A 19,111-nucleotide genomic window follows, 5' to 3' on the forward strand; every position below is an offset into this window, starting at 1 on the left:
TTTTATATGTACGTTTCCTTTGTGATTTATTTCCTTAATTATCTCCTATAACGACATCTTAGGAAAGAAAAATCGAAAAGGATCAAGAGACATTGTAAGTATTCTTACACCTTTGTCACACAATATTATTGTTACCCCAAAATTATATATTTCATTCAGGTAATTTACATTGTGCTGTATTATTATATGACATCAATGGAAGAGAATATTCAGGGCAAAAATAAAAATAAACCTGGTATAATCAAATTGGGATGTGAAAACTTGTGGAGCGAAAAAAGCCAGTCCCATTGAGTCACGGTGGAGTGAAAGAGGTACCTACAAGGAATGAATTGGATTTATCGTGTAATCGCAATTTCGCTTCACTCGCTCGCTCACTTGATTACGCGCGGCTAAAAGAGACTTTCACTCACTGAATATGTTATCGAGACGCCGAATTTTTCATCGAGATAGTCAGATTTTGATATCTATTCTCTATAAGGGCAGCGCCTTTCTATAATCTGTTTTATTTCATACATAAATTTGCAACTTTTGAAATATTTGATTTTTGACACGATTGAGATCGAAAAGAGGACTTCATATAAAATAACAAGTAACACTGGACAACAATTTTATCATTATATACATAATTAAATCGAATGAGCTGCATTCAATACGGTATTTAAATGAAGGAATGTAAAGTTAACATAAAATTAATTATAATTTATATCTAATATAATTTTATTATTATCATAATATCATATTATGATAATTATTATCTAATATTTTATATATAACATAATAATAATAATAATAACAAATATTATTATAATTTTTATTTAATATCAATATAATTATTATAAAACATAGGTGAAAATCTTTTTATTTTTAAATTCAATTTATAACCTGGCTAGCTCTATTTTTAAAGAATATATAATATAATAGAAAAGGATTTCAATTTTCCATTTTTTATACAATCTTGTCATCTAATAATAGCTGTACAAGCAAATAATTTCAGGGATTATAGGCAAAAATAACAACAAGCTCAATGAAGCGTGTACGACAGGCGAGCCGGCCGCTCTCGCCGATAACGCTGTCACACAATGCGGCGTACGTAGGCACCTACAGTCTATACTAATGGTTCATCGCAAAAAGCCAATAAAATGTTTTATGTACAGTGCAAGCAGCTTAGCAGATTAGCAATATTGGTATGATATGCCATAATCTACATTATGAAAACGTATATTATTACACATACATAATACGGCGTATATGGCCGTAATAGCTCATTATGAAAAGACGTTATACGTTATTGAGAAACCATTTTATGTTATTAATATCGTAGGGATTCAAGTGTAAAATTAGAGTAATGGAGCAAGAGGAAAATCACGTAGCCAGCACGAACCTACTATTCCATTCGGACGGAAAAGTACTTTGGTTTCCGATTACACGTCTGTCTGATCTTGTGGTTCCTTTATATTTTTCTTTGTTCCAATCTTACTGTAGGTAAGAGCTACAAAATAATTATTGTTATTTTATTTATACTTGTAAAAAAATTTTGTAAAAATCTTCGTAAACCTTTAATGAAATTCAGATTTTTTATAATACAGAAGGAAAACAAGCATACAGCTCACATAATCGTCCGCAACATCAGAGGAATTGTAGGTAAATATGTTCCTGAAATTTTTGACACTTTCCTTTCCCGTGGGTGTCGTAAGAGACGACTAAGGGATGGTAACAGCGTCTCTCTTAAAACTACTAGCATGCTTAGTTGATCGGAATTAGCGCTCAGACATCTAAACTATGATGCCACACGAGAACACGCATTTTTTATGAGAATAAAGCAAAATGGCGAAGAAAAATGAGAAAGCCGACCCCACAACCTTACACAGCAAGATACACAGCTAGAAAGAGAAAAATAAATATGGAATCTACATAATTCAAGAAAATTGAATATGAAAAATATAAATGTATATGAAAAATTATTTTTAGATAAAACAATTCCGACCGCCAAAAATATGGTTACATAAAAATCCTTTGATGTCGAATAAAATCCTTGAATCATCACTTGCACGTACTCAATAACTTGACTGTCAGTCAAAGGTGCAAAAATAACTAACATAGGTAAATAAGATTTGCCTATAAGCTATTTTTGTTTTCAGTGTAAGGAATAATAAACGTATTCAATAACGATGGCCATACATGTTTATATTGATATAAAAAATTTTATTGTATAATTTATTTATCATCAACAACAATATTATCAGATATAAACTCAGATATATTTCAGAGTTCAAAATATGATAACAAAATATCATATGAGAGATATAAAATTATGACAATCAAATATTATCATAATGTACATATAAAATGATCTTAATATTTTAAGTGATAAGTAAAATTAAATTGAAATACAAAGACAACGCCAAAATATTGTTTTGCTCCCTATTGCCACCTGCCGCTTATTATTTTTATAACGATAAAAACTTTTTTATTTTTTAAAATTAGAGCTCAATATATCATATCAGATATATATCATTTATATTAATATCATTTGGGCTGTTTCGGAGATGAATGTGAACAAACGTTAAGATACGGAATTTTTGTATATAATTTTTGTATTTAAAATAATAAAATATGTGATCGAAATTCTCAAAGGCCTACTTGAAAAACGACTAAATATGCTAATGCTCGGTTGAGTTTTGAAGTAGGCCTGTTATAGCCAAATTCAAAATTATTATAAATAGGTATTAGTTAACTTAAAAATTAATATTTCATCAAAAGCCGTCCGTCAAATCAGATATATTTAAGCTGTTCATTGTATAAAGTTTTCAAAGACGTAGAGGCCTTTGTTAATGAGATAATTACTAAATCTTTAGAAAGGCTTTAAGTGTGAAGGTATTCACTAACGACTAATAGGTTTCGTGTGAGCAACGCCACGGGAAATATCTTGTAACGTTTATCTTGTAACATAAAATTGTTAAATGTTACCTGTTGCCAGTTGTCGTCGTCGTGTCGACCTGCTTCCCGGGCGGAAAGCCATAGACGTAGCCGGATGCGACCCTGTACTGAGGACCGCTGCGATCTGGCCTCCAACTTATACCATCCTTCTACACCGGTTGAGGGTATCTCACGGAGCGGGATATTTACGCAACCTGAATGAAGAGATCAAATAATCTTAAAAAATATCACAGTGATGAACTTTTGAAATGATGAATATTTGGCATAGGTAGATGTTTGAACATTTGTTGCTCAATGACGCTTAACAACTAAACGGATTCGTTGAACATTCCCATAAAATGATGCAAATGATTTAGATTTTTTTTATATCTTATACCAAACAAATACTTTCGCTTCTACCTAGGATAGGTTGCTAGATAATGTAAATAAGCAATATATTGGTTTTGTAATTTTTTAAAGTAATCAACAAAATTATTTTAAAAAATCACTACTTAGTACTACGTAGTTACCTAATTAAAGAAGAGTGATGATAAAATTAATTACGTAGATACCAGACTATCACTCCATTAAAATAGCTCTTTTAATTAGACAAGGAACATCTGGGACGCTGGACCGGAATCAAAGTTTAAAGTTACTTAAAGTTCGTTTCGTAAATTGACTCGACCCAAAATTAAACTGGTTTCATTATACACAACATTAAGTAGATCCTAAATGGTTATTATGGGCACGCGTATCATGCTGTATAATCTGAGCACAATGTAAATAACACACATCTACTAGACGGGAAGTGTTGTATTATTTATTTATTTATTTATTTAACTGTTTATTGCACCATAAATAAAAATATACAATGACAAGTGAATAATTCAAATGAAATACAGTAACATAAATACAGATTTAAATATACACATAAAGGTACAAAAGGCGGTCTTATCGCTAGGGCAATCTCTTACAGACAACCTTTAGTTAAGGGAGAACAGATAGAAAAGGGCAGGTGGCGCAAGAGTGAATCAACAATTTTCGTGCACAAAATACAAAAACATGTAATGCACAAAAATATCAAATACATATAATTTATTAAACTACTTACTATAACAATATATATACATACATACATACACATACACATACATATATATATATACATACATATACACATATAACATACATACAAAATACATAAACATACACATATAAATACATACATAGCACACACAAGGAAATATGACAAATCTAGTCCAAAAATTACAAAGGAGTGGAAAAGAGTAACTACAGTGAAAGAAAATGTGATTTGACTTGTCCTTTAAACGAAGCCAAGGATTGCGCACTCTGTATAGACGGTGGCAGCGAGTTCCATAGGCGCACTGCCTGAACGGAAAAGGATTTGGTGTAGTACACGGAGGTATGTGCTGGGGTTTTTAAACGGAGACTATTTGAGGTACGCGAAGCGTGACTCTGAACTTCACCGAGAAATATAAATCGCTCTTTAAGATAGTGAGGTGTAAGAGGATTGAATAGAATGGAATAAAGAAGAGATAATATATGCCAATCTCGGCGTCGACGTATTGGGAGCCACTTGAGCTGAGTGCGAAAATTAGAGATGTGGTCGTATTTACGAAGTCCAAATATAAATCTAATACACAGGTTTTGGAGACGCTCAAGTTTATTAAGTTGGTCTTCGGTGAGATCAATGTAGCAGGTATCAGCATAGTCAAGGACAGGAAGGACAAGGGAGTGAGCAAGCGCAACTCTAGTGGCCATAGGTAAAAAATTACGTAATCTTCTGAGTGAGCCCACAATCGCAAAGACCCTCCTACTAATCTCTGTTATTTGGGTGCTCCAGGATAGCGTTCTGTCAAGATATATTCCGAGATCCTTTACAAAATCTTTATAGTCCACAGATATCCCGTCGAACATTATATTAGGCAGATTTTCCCAGCAAATTCTTGAAATATAGTTGGGGCTCCCGATAATAATAGCCTGCGTTTTATTAGGGTTTATTATTTATTTATTATTTATTTAATTAACTTAATTTTCTAAAGAAATGTACTATAGAATTCGAAATTAGTGTTCATATGTAGAATACGGTGATAAGAGTCTATATATATATATTTTTTTTTCAATGGATGATAATGAAATGGTAACCCCGCCTGTGCTACCGGTATACACTGGCGGGGCACCAGTGAGAGGTGATAGGTGAGGATAAAGCAGGTCAGTTAGCCCATCGTGACGAATCTAACAATAAATCAATCACGATGGTTTCCAGGGGTAACCACGAGGAGGTCAACCTGACAGAGTATATTGCTAGCAATGGGGCTACTAATCCCCATTACTAACAATCCCTTCTCCCCCCAAGGAGTCTATATTAAGTATGAGTATATTTCTTGATAATAAATAAAGAATAAAAAAACTTATAGATTCTCAATACTACATTTATGATAAGTATGGACAAAATTAAGAATGAGTATATCAGAAGAAGTATGAAAGTAGAACCTGTGATAGAAACGTTAAGGAGTAATCGTCTATTCTTGTACGGTCACGTGATGCACAGGGATGAAGAGCATCTTTTAAGAAAGGTGTTAAGTATAAATTTTGATGGCTATAAGGACAGAGAAAGACCTAAAAAAAGCAGGCCGAAATGGAAATAAATGTGGAAATGACTGCGAATAGAGAATGGAAGACAGAAATAGATTGCACTGACCCCAAATAATAATTGGCATAAAGGTAGGAGATGATAATGACATACATTTATTATACTGTGCTTTTGGTGCTTCAACAACGCATAAGTTGTTTGCATAACGAAGTATTAAAATTAACTATGAAAATTATATAAAAAATATCATGTATACGTACATAAAAATAGGACGTATTATAAATCTTAGCCATTTTGAAGACGCTCAAAAATTTTGTTATTATGCTCATACATAGCGAGTATAATAATAATAACCATTGTTGTTACCATCGCCAATGGTGCGATTTTGAAATTTAGGTAAACATATTTCACTAAATTGTATCTATAATCTATTCACTGTATCCTTGATAAGTAATAACTGTCCGTCAATAATTTCTGATCTCATATTACCGTAAAGATGCTATATAAACTGTACAGTTATTTATATAAGGTGACGATATTGTAAATTGTCAATGCCGTAAAAGGGACTTTTAGGACTAAGAAGGATTAATTCGACGAAAGGACCATGTGAAGGTTACCGAGATGAATACTCTCTCGCTTTGTCTTCTCTCGTCTAAAACTGTTTTTTTAAGAAAATCACTTTAAGTGTAGGTATAAAAAAGAAAATACATTATAGATGGGTATCTACATCACTAATTTTTCAAATTCATTGGGAACTAAAAACCTTTTATTTTGGGTATAAGTATCATTTTTTGTAGAGTATAAAAATACGCTAAGAAAGAATTTTGAACATTCCCCGACAAGGAAAAATTACTAAAAGCTTTCAAGTTATGATATTTCTTTCTAATATTTAGTACAAATAAGTAAAATTATAATTAGTATTTAATACAGATAAATAAGTTGGATTAGAGGTGAAATCAAAATTAATTTTTAAGCGTACATACTTACACAGAATGAATAACATACGATATCAAGCTCATGTACAGGTTTATAAAAATAATACTGCTTTTTATTATGGCATTGATATAGGATTATCTGTTATCATGAAGTACACAGTCCATACAAACACAAATAGTTCACTCAAAACGTCGATAAATAACCAAGGACGAGGTTTTTTTTTATCATTCAAATTACAATACTTGTGTTCTACAAGTAAGTAGTGTGATATTATATTATAATAGATTTTATTGCCATGACCGCTTAATGGCCGTTTTCAATGGTTTTATTTTTGATTATATTAAATTGTTTATCAACATGTAAATATCAAACATCGTTATAAACTTCCAATTTTATAATAGTACCACCTGTATTTCGTATAAATAAAGATAAACATTATCTTGATGTTAATCCAGGCTTGCGTATCGTTTAAGTACGATTAAATAAACAAATACTTAAATATTCAAACGTCTTAGCAAATTTTTGTAATTTTGGTGGGAAAGAACGCAACAACAACTAAAACACTATTGCTTTTTTTATATATCAGAAAAATTTTTTACAGAGAAGAATTACAGTCATTTAATACGTAAATAAAAATATGCAATGATGCAACGATGAATGGTTTGTTAAACAATAAGCATGTAGTTTCAGTCTAATTTTATCAAATGTATCTTTCTGCCCATTAATTATGATTAATCTCTGTAAATTCAATTTCTAACACGATAACGAGACAAAAGGAATATAATGGCGCGGTGAATTCAGATTACTGTTAATCATATTAATAACGAACAATAGTAATTAAAATGGATGACAGTCCTAATATTTAACTTAGTTCTTGCTATAATATTTTATAAAACCTCCGTTTATACTCGTAAATTTGACGGGATTGTAATAACAAAAAAACCTGGATGCTATATTATTGTGCATACGTTCCAATCATGTAAAAATAATCAATATACTTCAGTATCACTTGGTTGAAGATAATATGATCTTATTAAAATACAGAATAACTTTAAAATAAAGGAAAAATAAAAGAATAAGAAAGTAGATTAAACACAGAGGAATTAAATAATGAAACGTAAAATAAACCTTTTACCTTAATTTGTACATAACTGACCAACAGCTTCAGCATAATGCCAATCACTTTATTCCACGTTGCTGTAAGGTATTTGTTTTTGTACATCTCACTTGTTGTGATCTAGTGTGATAAATTCCCCTAGACACAGTTGGCCATATACAATCACATAGTTGTTCTCGTCCCGGCGTCGCAAGGGTGAACATTTTTACATTTTAAAAAGTGGCCATTAAGGCTACACACGCGACGGAAGCTTAAAAATGGAATAACTTCTCATGTTTTCTTAACATTTCTCTTCACTGCTCTGCTCCTATTGATCGTAGCGTGATGAAAAGTATACTATAACCTGCCCAGGATTATGAAAAATATTTGTATCAAGTTTCGTTAAAATCCGTCGAGTAATTTTTGTTTCTATAATGAACATACAGACAGACTGACAAAAATTTTATTGATTGCATTTTTGGCATCAGTATCGATCACTATTCGCTCCCTGATAGTTATTTTGGAAATATATTTCACGTACAGAACTGACCTCTCTACAGATTTATTATAAGTATAGACGATAGGTAATTGCTTCGCTACGTAGGACGTGTTTGGAGAGAAAAATGATTACTCTCCGATACATGCATGAGATAAAGACAAGGATAAGCAAGTTGAAGTGGTAAAGAACTGCTCAAATAATTCGAAGAACTGACAACCGATGGGGAAGAAAGATGGGGAAGACCGCGAACACTCAGGTTATGGAATGATCTTGTCGAGGCTTTCCCTAGGGAATGTGCAAGTTCAAAAGTCCCTTTTGAAGAACTCCATGGTGTAGTCTCTAGAGACTTTTGAAGTTCTTCAAAAGGCACGTATTAAGATTTTTTAGGGATCGGTAACGCGCGCGTGACGTCCCTGGTTACAGACGTCCATAGGCTACGATAACCACATTTATTATCTAAAAGGCCATATACTTTTTTGCCAACATAGTAGTATAAAAAAGTCTATGGGGGAGGTCTATATTCAGAAGAAGAAATATAAATATATAGACAGGTAAAAAGGTATATAGATGTGATGATGATGATGATGATAATGACATGCATGAGATAATTGATGAAAATTTTGATTCAATAACTGAACCAAGCCAAATATTGAACCCATATCTCTAGATCATTAAATCAGCAACTCCCTAAGAGCTATCCATAAATATTATTAAACTTGAATGATTGGTAAGGTTGAATAGGTAAATTACTTGAAGAAAAATCCGAAAGAGTTATTATCTGTAGATGAATGAATGACATTGTAAGCTTGTACGTTTAAAAACAATGCAGGACGCAGGTGTATGTATAACGTAGATTGCGTGCCAACCTTATGATGCTCAAGGGAACGCTTTACTACGTTCCTTGTACACAAACGTTAGAAATAATGTGCACATTTTTTATATTGTTTCACTTGTTTTTAGGGTTCATTGCATACGAAACTTGTTATAACATCTATACTAGTTAGTTGATAACAGTATTTTTTGTTTAATTCTGTTACGACAGTCAACGTTACTACGTTACACAACGTTATTATTATTATTAATAAAGATTCTACAACGTTCCCTATTAGTCATTGATTTCTGATCATTATTTAGTCCACGTACCTACATGTTGCGACACGTGTTTATCTTTATTTAAATTTAAGTTTAAATGAGGCATCATTAGACAATTAATATATCGCCGCTAAAAGTAACAATAATAGTCAATCCTCAAATATTAGCAGTCGCACGGATAGTAACGGTACCGGAATTAAACAAAAGTCTATAATCAAGTAACTAGTGATATGGTTTTCTGTAAAATAACACCCCGTTCAGTAAAATATATAACATTTATGGATACATATTACTATTATTGTTTATAATTCATATTAATATTAGAAGAAAACTCGGTTATATCCTTTATTTCTCGTTTCTTTCAAACAACGTAAATGTGAAATTTTTTAATTTTCTAGAATCTACCAGTTTTAAATTTCTGGTTCTATTAGATATTAAATTATATTGGATTTAAATATTGTTTAGAGAAAGTTAGGACTGCATTATGTAGCTACATATTTGTTGAAACGAATATAATGAAATTCATCACAGCGATACTGGCTAATCGTGTACCTATAATATAATGACGGATTTATAGACTTCTAAGTATTAATATTTTTATTAATTTGTGTCAATCTCGGTTAAATGCGTAGGTGCTTATTATGACGTCACTTATTTATGTAGTGCTATCAAGTCACACCAAATTGATTATAATACTCCCTGTAGATTATGTATTACAATAGATACTTTAATATAAGATAATTATAGTAATTATAATTAAAAAATATTATTGCTAAAATCAAAGTATATATCTCTGTGATTATGGGTATTATCAAATAAATACGCATCATTTCTGATAATTGTCATGCTTAAACTGCAAATACATTAAATACTACGATCGTAATATTTATTATTCCCAGCGATTAAGATTAGATTCGGGAAAGAGTAATTCGATTTGAGTACACTCATTAATAATCCTACCTTTTTCTGCCCAACCTATAAATCCCAATCTCCTCAACGTTCTATTGGTGTTCAGAAAATACCTAGGCTAGTTAGTTCTTACATCTTACATCACATACATAAGATCTACATAAGATGTAAAATAAATTCATGTAATAATTTGTTTATACCACTGAGGCGACAAACGTGGCATACGGCCCACTTAATAGTAAACAGTTACCATAGCCTATGAACATCTACAATACTAGCGGCATTGCACGCGTCTTGCCGACCCTGAAGAAATTATTAGTTCTACGTAATCAGACATATACTCATGTATCTAAATATGTATTGCAGGGTGTAACAATCTGAAATCCACTATATTAATTTAAATAAATTCAGCGCGATTCAGCAGGCAGCTCACTAACTGTATTTATTACAAGTTTTTGGAGTAAGTACTCGAAACCTATATTCGAATACCGTGTATACGAGTTCTGTATATTGAGTACACGAGTACCTAGGTACTTATCAGGTATTCGAGTTAATACTGAAGTCAATCTGACTCGACATATCTCTAGTTGATTGTCAATAAACAATTTTTATAAAATCAAGGTATTCAAATTATATAAATGTAACAATCTGAAATTCACTATATTAATTTTAATAAATTCAGCGCGATTCAGCAGGCAGCTCACTAACCCAGCTTGAATTAGTGAGCTGCCTAAATGTTAAAATATGTTATGTAAGGTTAATTTTTCTTTAATTAGTACAGCATGGAATGCTGATGGTTCATTGTTAAAAAATTGTAAATGTCTTCTATAGAAGACACTTATCATTCATATTATCACTTATTATTTGTTATTACTGTATGTTACGTTGATCATGTATATAGACATGTTTAACATAATATACAGTGCATAATGTATTCTGATATTACTGTATCCATGATGTTATTCCTTTTTTTCGTCTACTTAAGCGATTAACTACGACCGATATAGTTTTGCGTAATTAAAATTTTTTATTTATTAAAAAATATGACGTCAATATATTAGACATTTGTGGTAGGGCTAAATATGAAACTTGTAAATTAAATTTTTTATCTGATTTTTTTCGGCAAAAACTCCTTTCCGATGTAGGCAGTGGTTTAAAAAAAAATACGTATCTTAAGAGTTTCTAAGTCCTAAAAATAATATTTTTTTTTATTGATAAAATGAGTTAATTGCGAACCTTTTATATACCTAAACTGCGCAGTCACCTAATCGATGTACTTTACGTGTCAATTTTTAGCCCAAAATTAAGTTCAATAGAGATTAATTGACTTCAGCTATATTTAGATTTGGAGTTCCTCCATGAAATATAAGTTGAAATTTTTTTTACAGAATTGTTAAAAACAGTATTACTCGTACGTATAGTGCATTTAAAAATATAGTGCAAGATGGGTATATTATAATAAAGGTTTATTTTTTTTATTTTTATTACCTAATAAAAAAGAAGTTAATATAAACTCAAGTTTGAGTACTCAGACGAAACAGATGAATATATAATCAAGTATTTAAGTTCTTACTTGAGTACTTGATTGGATATTCGAGTACTTTATCAGACTTGAATACTTTTTCCTTTTGATTTGTGAAGTTTATTTTTATAAATTTAATAATTTTGTCTTTGATAATCAAGAAAAAATATTAATAAATTTCTGAAGCAGAAACTGAAAAACTTATAATAAACACAGTTAAATACTGTGTTTATTATAAGTTTTTGGAGTAAGTACACGAAACCTATATTCGAATACCGTGTATACGAGTTCTGTATATTGAGTACACGAGTACCTAGATACTTATCAGGTATTCGAGTTAATACTGAAGTCAATCTCGACATATCTCTAGTTTATTGTCAATAAACAATTTTTATAAAATCAAGGTATTCAAATAATATAATTTAATATAGGTACCTACTTATATCTTTAATTCTCCAGCTACCTGTGTTATCACTCTATAGTATATTATTATAGGCTTCCATTATATCACATTTATATAATTTTAGAATGGTTTTTGATTGTTTTACCTTGCGCGTAGCTACAATAATTTAATTATCAATTAGATATTTCGGGAACAGACATTTAATGTGATGAACGCAAATCTATGTTAATTAAAATATATTTGTTTGCCGTACATAACTGACAAGCTTCATGAAAGGGAATGTGAACCTACACGTTTTGCACATGATATGAAATTAAAGCGACGAGCGAGTCATATTCCTGTAGACGTGAGTTTTATTTACTAGGAACATAAATGAAGGCGATAACACAACGTCAGGCCTCAGACTGCCATTAACACCCAAATCACCCGCTCTCTATGTTGAGTTACCTTTTTTTATTTTATTAAATAGAAAAGTTAATACATATTTTATTTTTATTGAGTATGCCGCAGCTTTGCATTTAAATTAAAAATAACGAAATAGTCTGTTCAAATTAAAATTAATATTTTGCATAAATCAATTTAAAGTAACCCAAAATATCCTGAAAGTAGAATTGTTTTAATTAAAACAGAATCATGCAAATCAGCTCTGAAGTTGTTAAGAAAATGGTGTTCATAGCTAAAAAGCACATCATCACTTTTTTTTTTAAATTAATTGACGACAAAACGAATAGTTACGAAATTTTATTTAAAAAAATCCTTGTGTGATGCATACATTTTTATTTAGCTCACTGAATCATAATGGTTACTATACCTCAAGAGATTTCAAATATACAATGTGATCCTGATGAAACCACTTTTACATTCTCCTTAAAGAACTCTATAAAAGATTTTTTAAGAGATTTCAAACGAAAACACTTTTCCTAACTATAGTATTCACTTAATACTCAATAGATAAATGGTAAATGTATTAATAAGTTTCCGTTGCTGTACGCATGACATAGAATAAGACTGCAATCACAGCAGCATCCAGTGTCTGTTCGCTCTCGTGTGCATTATATTGATTGTTTCTATGGGTGATATTATATCAAAATACACATAGATACTCTTATTATTAAGATATAAGAGATACCTGCATTCATTCACACTTCTACATTTACATTAAGTTCTATACTATAAAATTAAGAAATACGTAATATAAATTCTAACATATAGTAGTTTTTAAGATTTCGTATACAAAGGTTAAAAGGGGCTCCTTTCACTCAGCTGACCATCCATCCGTCTATGTGTCACAGGTCTGTAGCTTACAAATGAAATGAGTACAGACAAACCCAAACCAACCCAACCGACTATCTCGTGACAATTATTCGAAACTTAATATCGAACTAAAATTTTATACTATAATATTTTTTTACGAAATGTCCTGTTGATGGAAAAGATTCTATACTCGTATATTTTTTATACTGTTATGTGATATGTAATTAAGAAGAGCTTATGGAATATAATTTAAATTTATTTATTTATTATCTTCAAAACAGAGCGTTAAATAGGCAGTTAATGTTGTCATTTTTAGGTAACTTTTGAATCTATCTTAAAGATTAATCTAATTCAGGAAGTATTTAAACAACAAATATAATACAATTGTTGCAGTTTGGATTTTAAATTCCCCAGTGTCACACTTTTTTATTATACTTAAGTAGTGGTAGTTATATTTTTGATAAAAAATATATAATTGTATTAAAAACGATGTTCAAAATACCAGACGTATTTTTTTTTTTTTTTATTTAACTCCTTGTCAATATTAATATATTAGCAGCATTTGCATCAGAAGAATTAATGTTCTCAACAACAATACATTCTAACAAATAATTCAGTTTATAAGTGTAACTAATATTTTTACGAATGTTGTGATATTCTAGCTTAAAAATAAAATAACTTGTTAAAAAATTACATGTGGGCTAAAGTCAATCTCAAAGAGTAATTTTTACATTTTCTAAGATAGTTTCTGCCATCTTTTGGAGCTAAATATGAAGATTATCTATTTAGGTATATATTGTTCTACTAACATTTTTTATTTCACAATAACCTAGAAACTACCTAAAACAATAACTCACCGAGAAAATCGTCTTGGCTCCCTTGGCGTGCGCTTTGGCATACTTGTTTGAAGAAGCGACCCAAGCCGCGGACTCCTCGAACCTCGTTGAGTCTGGACACCGCGTCCAGTACCGAGCTCTCGTCATCGTGATCCCAGATGTCTAGGTGTAGAACGTCCGATGATATGTCGTCGATGTCACTGCTCAATAGTTACATAAACATGTCGCTCAAAATTATTAATTTACGTAATGATTATCATATTATCATAATTTCTTAAAACTTTCGTCATTAGGAAGTACCATTGTCATAGGAGTGCATTATACATTTTTCATAGTATGAAAGCTAAAATGCAAACAAATACCATACGTTCTGAAAATTTTATCAATGAGGTCAAACCATTATCAAAATTTGTCAAAAATATAAGTAAAACATAGTGACTTTGATTATAACGGAATTTATATCATATCATATTGATATTGCATTAACGATATTAATATTAATTTTTATAAAAAAATAATCGCGAGTCATTGTATTAAAGAACAATACTAATTAGGTACCTTTATAAAAATAAGACCACAGGGAGTTCATTTCAAAGTCATCTGCATGGTTATTTCTGTTTATGGCTATGTTTCAGTTTAAAAAGTGGGGTACGACATTGAAATTACAAGGTACAACACCGTAATTCTCAGAAATGCTAACGCATGTGAATTACCATGAGTATCACAGTATATTCTGTAATGTCTATGTACTGTTCATGTCTATAGGCGACAGTTACCACTGCCCCTTAAGTGGACCGTCAGTTTGTTTACCATTATAAGTACTCATATCATAAAAAGATAATAGTACCTAGTTTGTATTAAATTGAATCTACGTAGCTACTTCTTATACAATCAACTGTTGATTAACTACATAATAAGTAAATTCTTTATCAAGTAACTCGTAGTTTTTAAAAATATAGGACCAAATAAGCAAATTATGCTCTGTTAAATACGGATGGGGTATATATATATAATAAGTTCTTCTGGATATATGTTTAGATACTGTTACTACAATATATAGATATTCTTATATATTCTCCACCGTTTCTGTAAGAGTAAGCATAGGCGGAAGTTTATCATAATTTCATGATGTAATTAAATATCTATACATAAATAAAAAGAAATATATATAGAATTAATTTCGTAGTACGGCTATTACTGTATATAACTACTGTTATATAATTCCGTCACAATTATTGATTTAATAATTAGTATTGTAATAAATTAAAGAAACTGTCTACATACAAAACTTATCATACTGTAGCTTATGTTTTTACAGTTGTTTTTTTTTTATACCACTGAGGTGGCAAACAAGTTGGTTCATGTTATAAGATCTAAATTTTAATTATTTTTTATTAATTAAAAGCATAGGTACCCTTCTAAAGTTTAGCTGATATAGGTATATCTTATACTAAGTAGCCAACATATTATGGCAAGATTATGATAGATATATACATATATAAAATTTGATATAATCTATGTAGCCAGTTAAGTTAGTAATATTATTATACCTACAAAGTTGTAAAAGTTAACAATAGTCCGTTCGTTAGTAGTGGGATGTGCGAGTTATGTGACAAACAGACGACCTACTTTGACAAACTTACTCTCATATTATGTGTGCAGATATAATAAAATTATTATAATAGAAATAAATTTGTTATGAATTTTATTGAGGTGTTAATGAAATTCTATAATATGATTTATTTTTCATATTTTAAATACAACTGACAAATAATCTGAGCGTATTTTTCAATAGAATTAATCAAAAATGAAATAAACAAAAAATACTAATATATAGTTAACATAGAAACGTTGTTAATTTAGCTATTTATTTTTTTATGCACCATTGTTTCTTTAAGCAGAAAAGCTAGGATTATTTAGTATTTATACTAAGTATATAAAGAATATTACATATTATAGATACAACATACTTTTTTCAAAATGTACGTATATTAATATAAATAGATATATTTGTATTTGGGTAATTTAAACCGCACAGCGCCTCTTGTCGGAACTGTTGTTTGTTTTTATCCTAACTATATATTTTTTTCAAACTCTTATCTGTGTTAAACTCTCATTGTTATTTACAACTTTACACATTATTAAACGATATATGTATTTACAGTGAGCTTCCGACCCGTGGCCATGCAAGACACATTATAGTATCGAAATATTGTGTGCAAAGTTAATAATCATGATAATTGTATAGTACAAAATTTTATTATACTTACAATTTGAAAGTTTCATTCCATTTAGGTGAGAGTGTATGTGGTCTGACACTGGTTGCACGGATGTATCGTGCTGGTAGTCTTCCGAGACTGTCGCGCTGTTGACGTCCATCTCTACGTTTGAAACTGAGTCTGAACCCATGTTTCCGACCTTCATCTTCAGATGCTCGCGGAGAAGCTGGCAGCGATGCTGGTTGAATGCCCAGCATGCAGTATGGATCACTAAATCCTGTATACAGATATTACACATGTTTCAAATCTATATACAAATCCGGTTATTCCCATGCAAATTTTAATGCTAGAGACATAGATTCTTAATCTAGTGTTTACAGAGGGAGACTTTGTACAAAAGTCGGTTGCTTGGGTACCTCTGTCCCATTCGTGTTTCTACCGTGAAGCAGTTGTGTTTGCATGACTGTGTTTCAGTTTGAAGGGTGGGATATGGCATCAATTTACAGGGTACAGAGGAATAACACCTGAATCCTCAGGAATGGCAACGCATGGGGGGTATCATGGGCGAAACAATATACTCAGTTATGTCCATGGTACTGCTCATGTCTATAGACGCCTATAGGCGACGGTTATCACTTTCTATCAGGTGGGCCATCAGTTTGTTTGCTAAGTTGTATAAAAAATAAAACATTGACTGACCAATTATGATTACGCAGTCGAAACATTTAGCAGAGTTTCTTATCATCATCATAATATCAGCTTTTAACTATCCACTGCTGAACATAAGCCTTCCTCTTGAGTGATTTTGTCAGTAATGGCCGCTGGGCAGGCGGATTGGCAACCGCAATTAGGCTTTAGAGATGTTTTAAGAGGGACGCTGCTGCCTATCCCTCGCCCTTCTTTAGTCACCTTTTATAGCACCCTTGGGAAAGGAAGGCCTATTCTATGCCGGGACCACACGCCCTTATAGATAGGCTAGAATTTCTTATAATGTATATATGTACACTGAGAACCTTCCCGGAAATTTTCACGGGTTGAGGGTTTGTAGTAGTGAGGCCACTGGTTACGGTTACCATTATATAATTTGTTTAATTATGCTTATAAAATATTGATAGAACGTGATCAAATGTAACATATATCGTTATTTAAACTATTTCTATATCAAATTTCCTTATTATTAGTGTAGTAGTTTCTTTTTTTTATACAACTTAGAAAGGCAAACAAGCTGACAGCCCACCTGATGGAAAGTGGTAGCCGTCGCCTATAGACATGAGCAGTACCATGGACATAACAGAGTTCACTGTTTCGCCCATGATACCCCCTATGCGTTGCCATTCCTGAGAACTCAGGTGTTATTCTTCTGTACTCAGTAAATTTACGCCATATCCCACCCTTCAAACCGAAACACAGCCATGCAAACACAGCTGCTTCACGGTTGAAACACGAATGGGACAGAGATGAGTACCTCCTGATGCTTGGGTAAGCAATCGACTTTTGTGCAAAGTCTCCCTCTGGTTAGTAGTTAACGTGCCAAAAAGCAATAAACGAAATTACTTGTTTATAAATATATATTAGCAGTGCTCACTTAAATTGCGATAAATATTATTCTATATACATGGTCCATCCAATTTATTTCAAATTTATTCAGTTATTTCAATCTGTGGTTTAAACGTGATTGAATAACAAAAATAAAATAAAAAATATATATATTTATCTATCATGTTATAGACAAATCACATGTATCGGTGGCACTTTTTTATACTTTTTAATATTAAATATTAATAGGTATTTCTGAAATATCAAGTATTACATTTACCATAAAGCAACGGCAACAATAAATAAATGCCTCTAATTACTCCGCCAGCACTGATGAAGTAAATGTATACAACTAACAAGAATTGATTGGAAGGTATTGAGGAGGGCTTATATTCAATAGTTGATCGGAATAATCTGATGGTGGTGATATATATTGTATATTTCTATTGCCTAGATATTTATATTGCTTGGATCCAAAATAATTAGTGTGATAGGTCTTAAAAGCTTTTGAAGTATAAAAAAAAAATATTTAAAAGAATTCAATACCATATTAACTACATAGTACAATTTACTGCCAGCTTTTTTAACATAAGCTGTATTTATATGAAATATTATAAGCTCAAAATTGATCTTAGATAAATACCACGTTATTAAGTACGAGTATATTATCAGTAATGTCTAAATGCTGATATATAGATACATTTTGTGAGTACGGCAAATATTTAGACGAACCGTCTCTAGTTATAACTCCACGATGCAAACATTTCTTCGTTTTTTTTTAACAATCTAATAATAAATACAGCGTCCATTTGGAGGCAATGTTATCACTGCTATTCATTCAGTTAATGTTACTGGCAAATAGGCATTACGTTTTTGTGATAGTAATCTTTTACGTTTTATTTTGGAAGTTAGACGTAGATAGTTCCCATTATTTATGTTACAAACATATATCAACCTATCATAGCATCCATAGACAAGGTAGATAAGACTATCGGTAATTAACTACATAGGGAAATATTTCATGTTTGTTTTTATGTCTCAAGCTTTGATGTTACTCCGTACGTCGTAGATAGAGACTGCATTCACAGTTCAAGTAAGTACAGTATAGTATAGCCATTTTCTATTCCTGTCTTCACGAGTTAATTTCACCTTCCTAAGCACTCTTTGCGACTCTAATATAACTATTCGAAAAAAAAGAATGCGTTATAAAATACAAGTGGAACTAAAACAACAACTAATTTCAGGTAGCTCTGTTGTTTTAATACGCCACTCGGTGTAT

General features: G+C 31.2%; 1 protein-coding gene across 1 annotated transcript in view; it reads right to left on the bottom strand.

The window, feature by feature from the left end:
* The window catches only part of LOC113521358 (BAI1-associated protein 3), a 113,137-nt gene that overhangs the window by 41,737 nt on the left and 52,289 nt on the right, over positions 1-19,111 (bottom strand). Inside the window, exons 7-9 of the mRNA XM_026906881.3 lie at positions 16,348-16,573; positions 14,099-14,277; positions 2,968-3,131 (exon numbers count right to left, since the gene is read on the bottom strand). Of these exons, the coding sequence (XP_026762682.2) occupies positions 2,968-3,131; positions 14,099-14,277; positions 16,348-16,573 (569 nt within the window). The remainder of the gene's footprint in view (positions 1-2,967; positions 3,132-14,098; positions 14,278-16,347; positions 16,574-19,111) is intronic.

Source organism: Galleria mellonella, unplaced genomic scaffold, assembly GCF_026898425.1.
Source record: "Galleria mellonella isolate WM207_F2 unplaced genomic scaffold, CSIRO_AGI_GalMel_v1 utg55, whole genome shotgun sequence".
Classification (NCBI taxonomy): domain Eukaryota; kingdom Metazoa; phylum Arthropoda; class Insecta; order Lepidoptera; family Pyralidae; genus Galleria; species Galleria mellonella.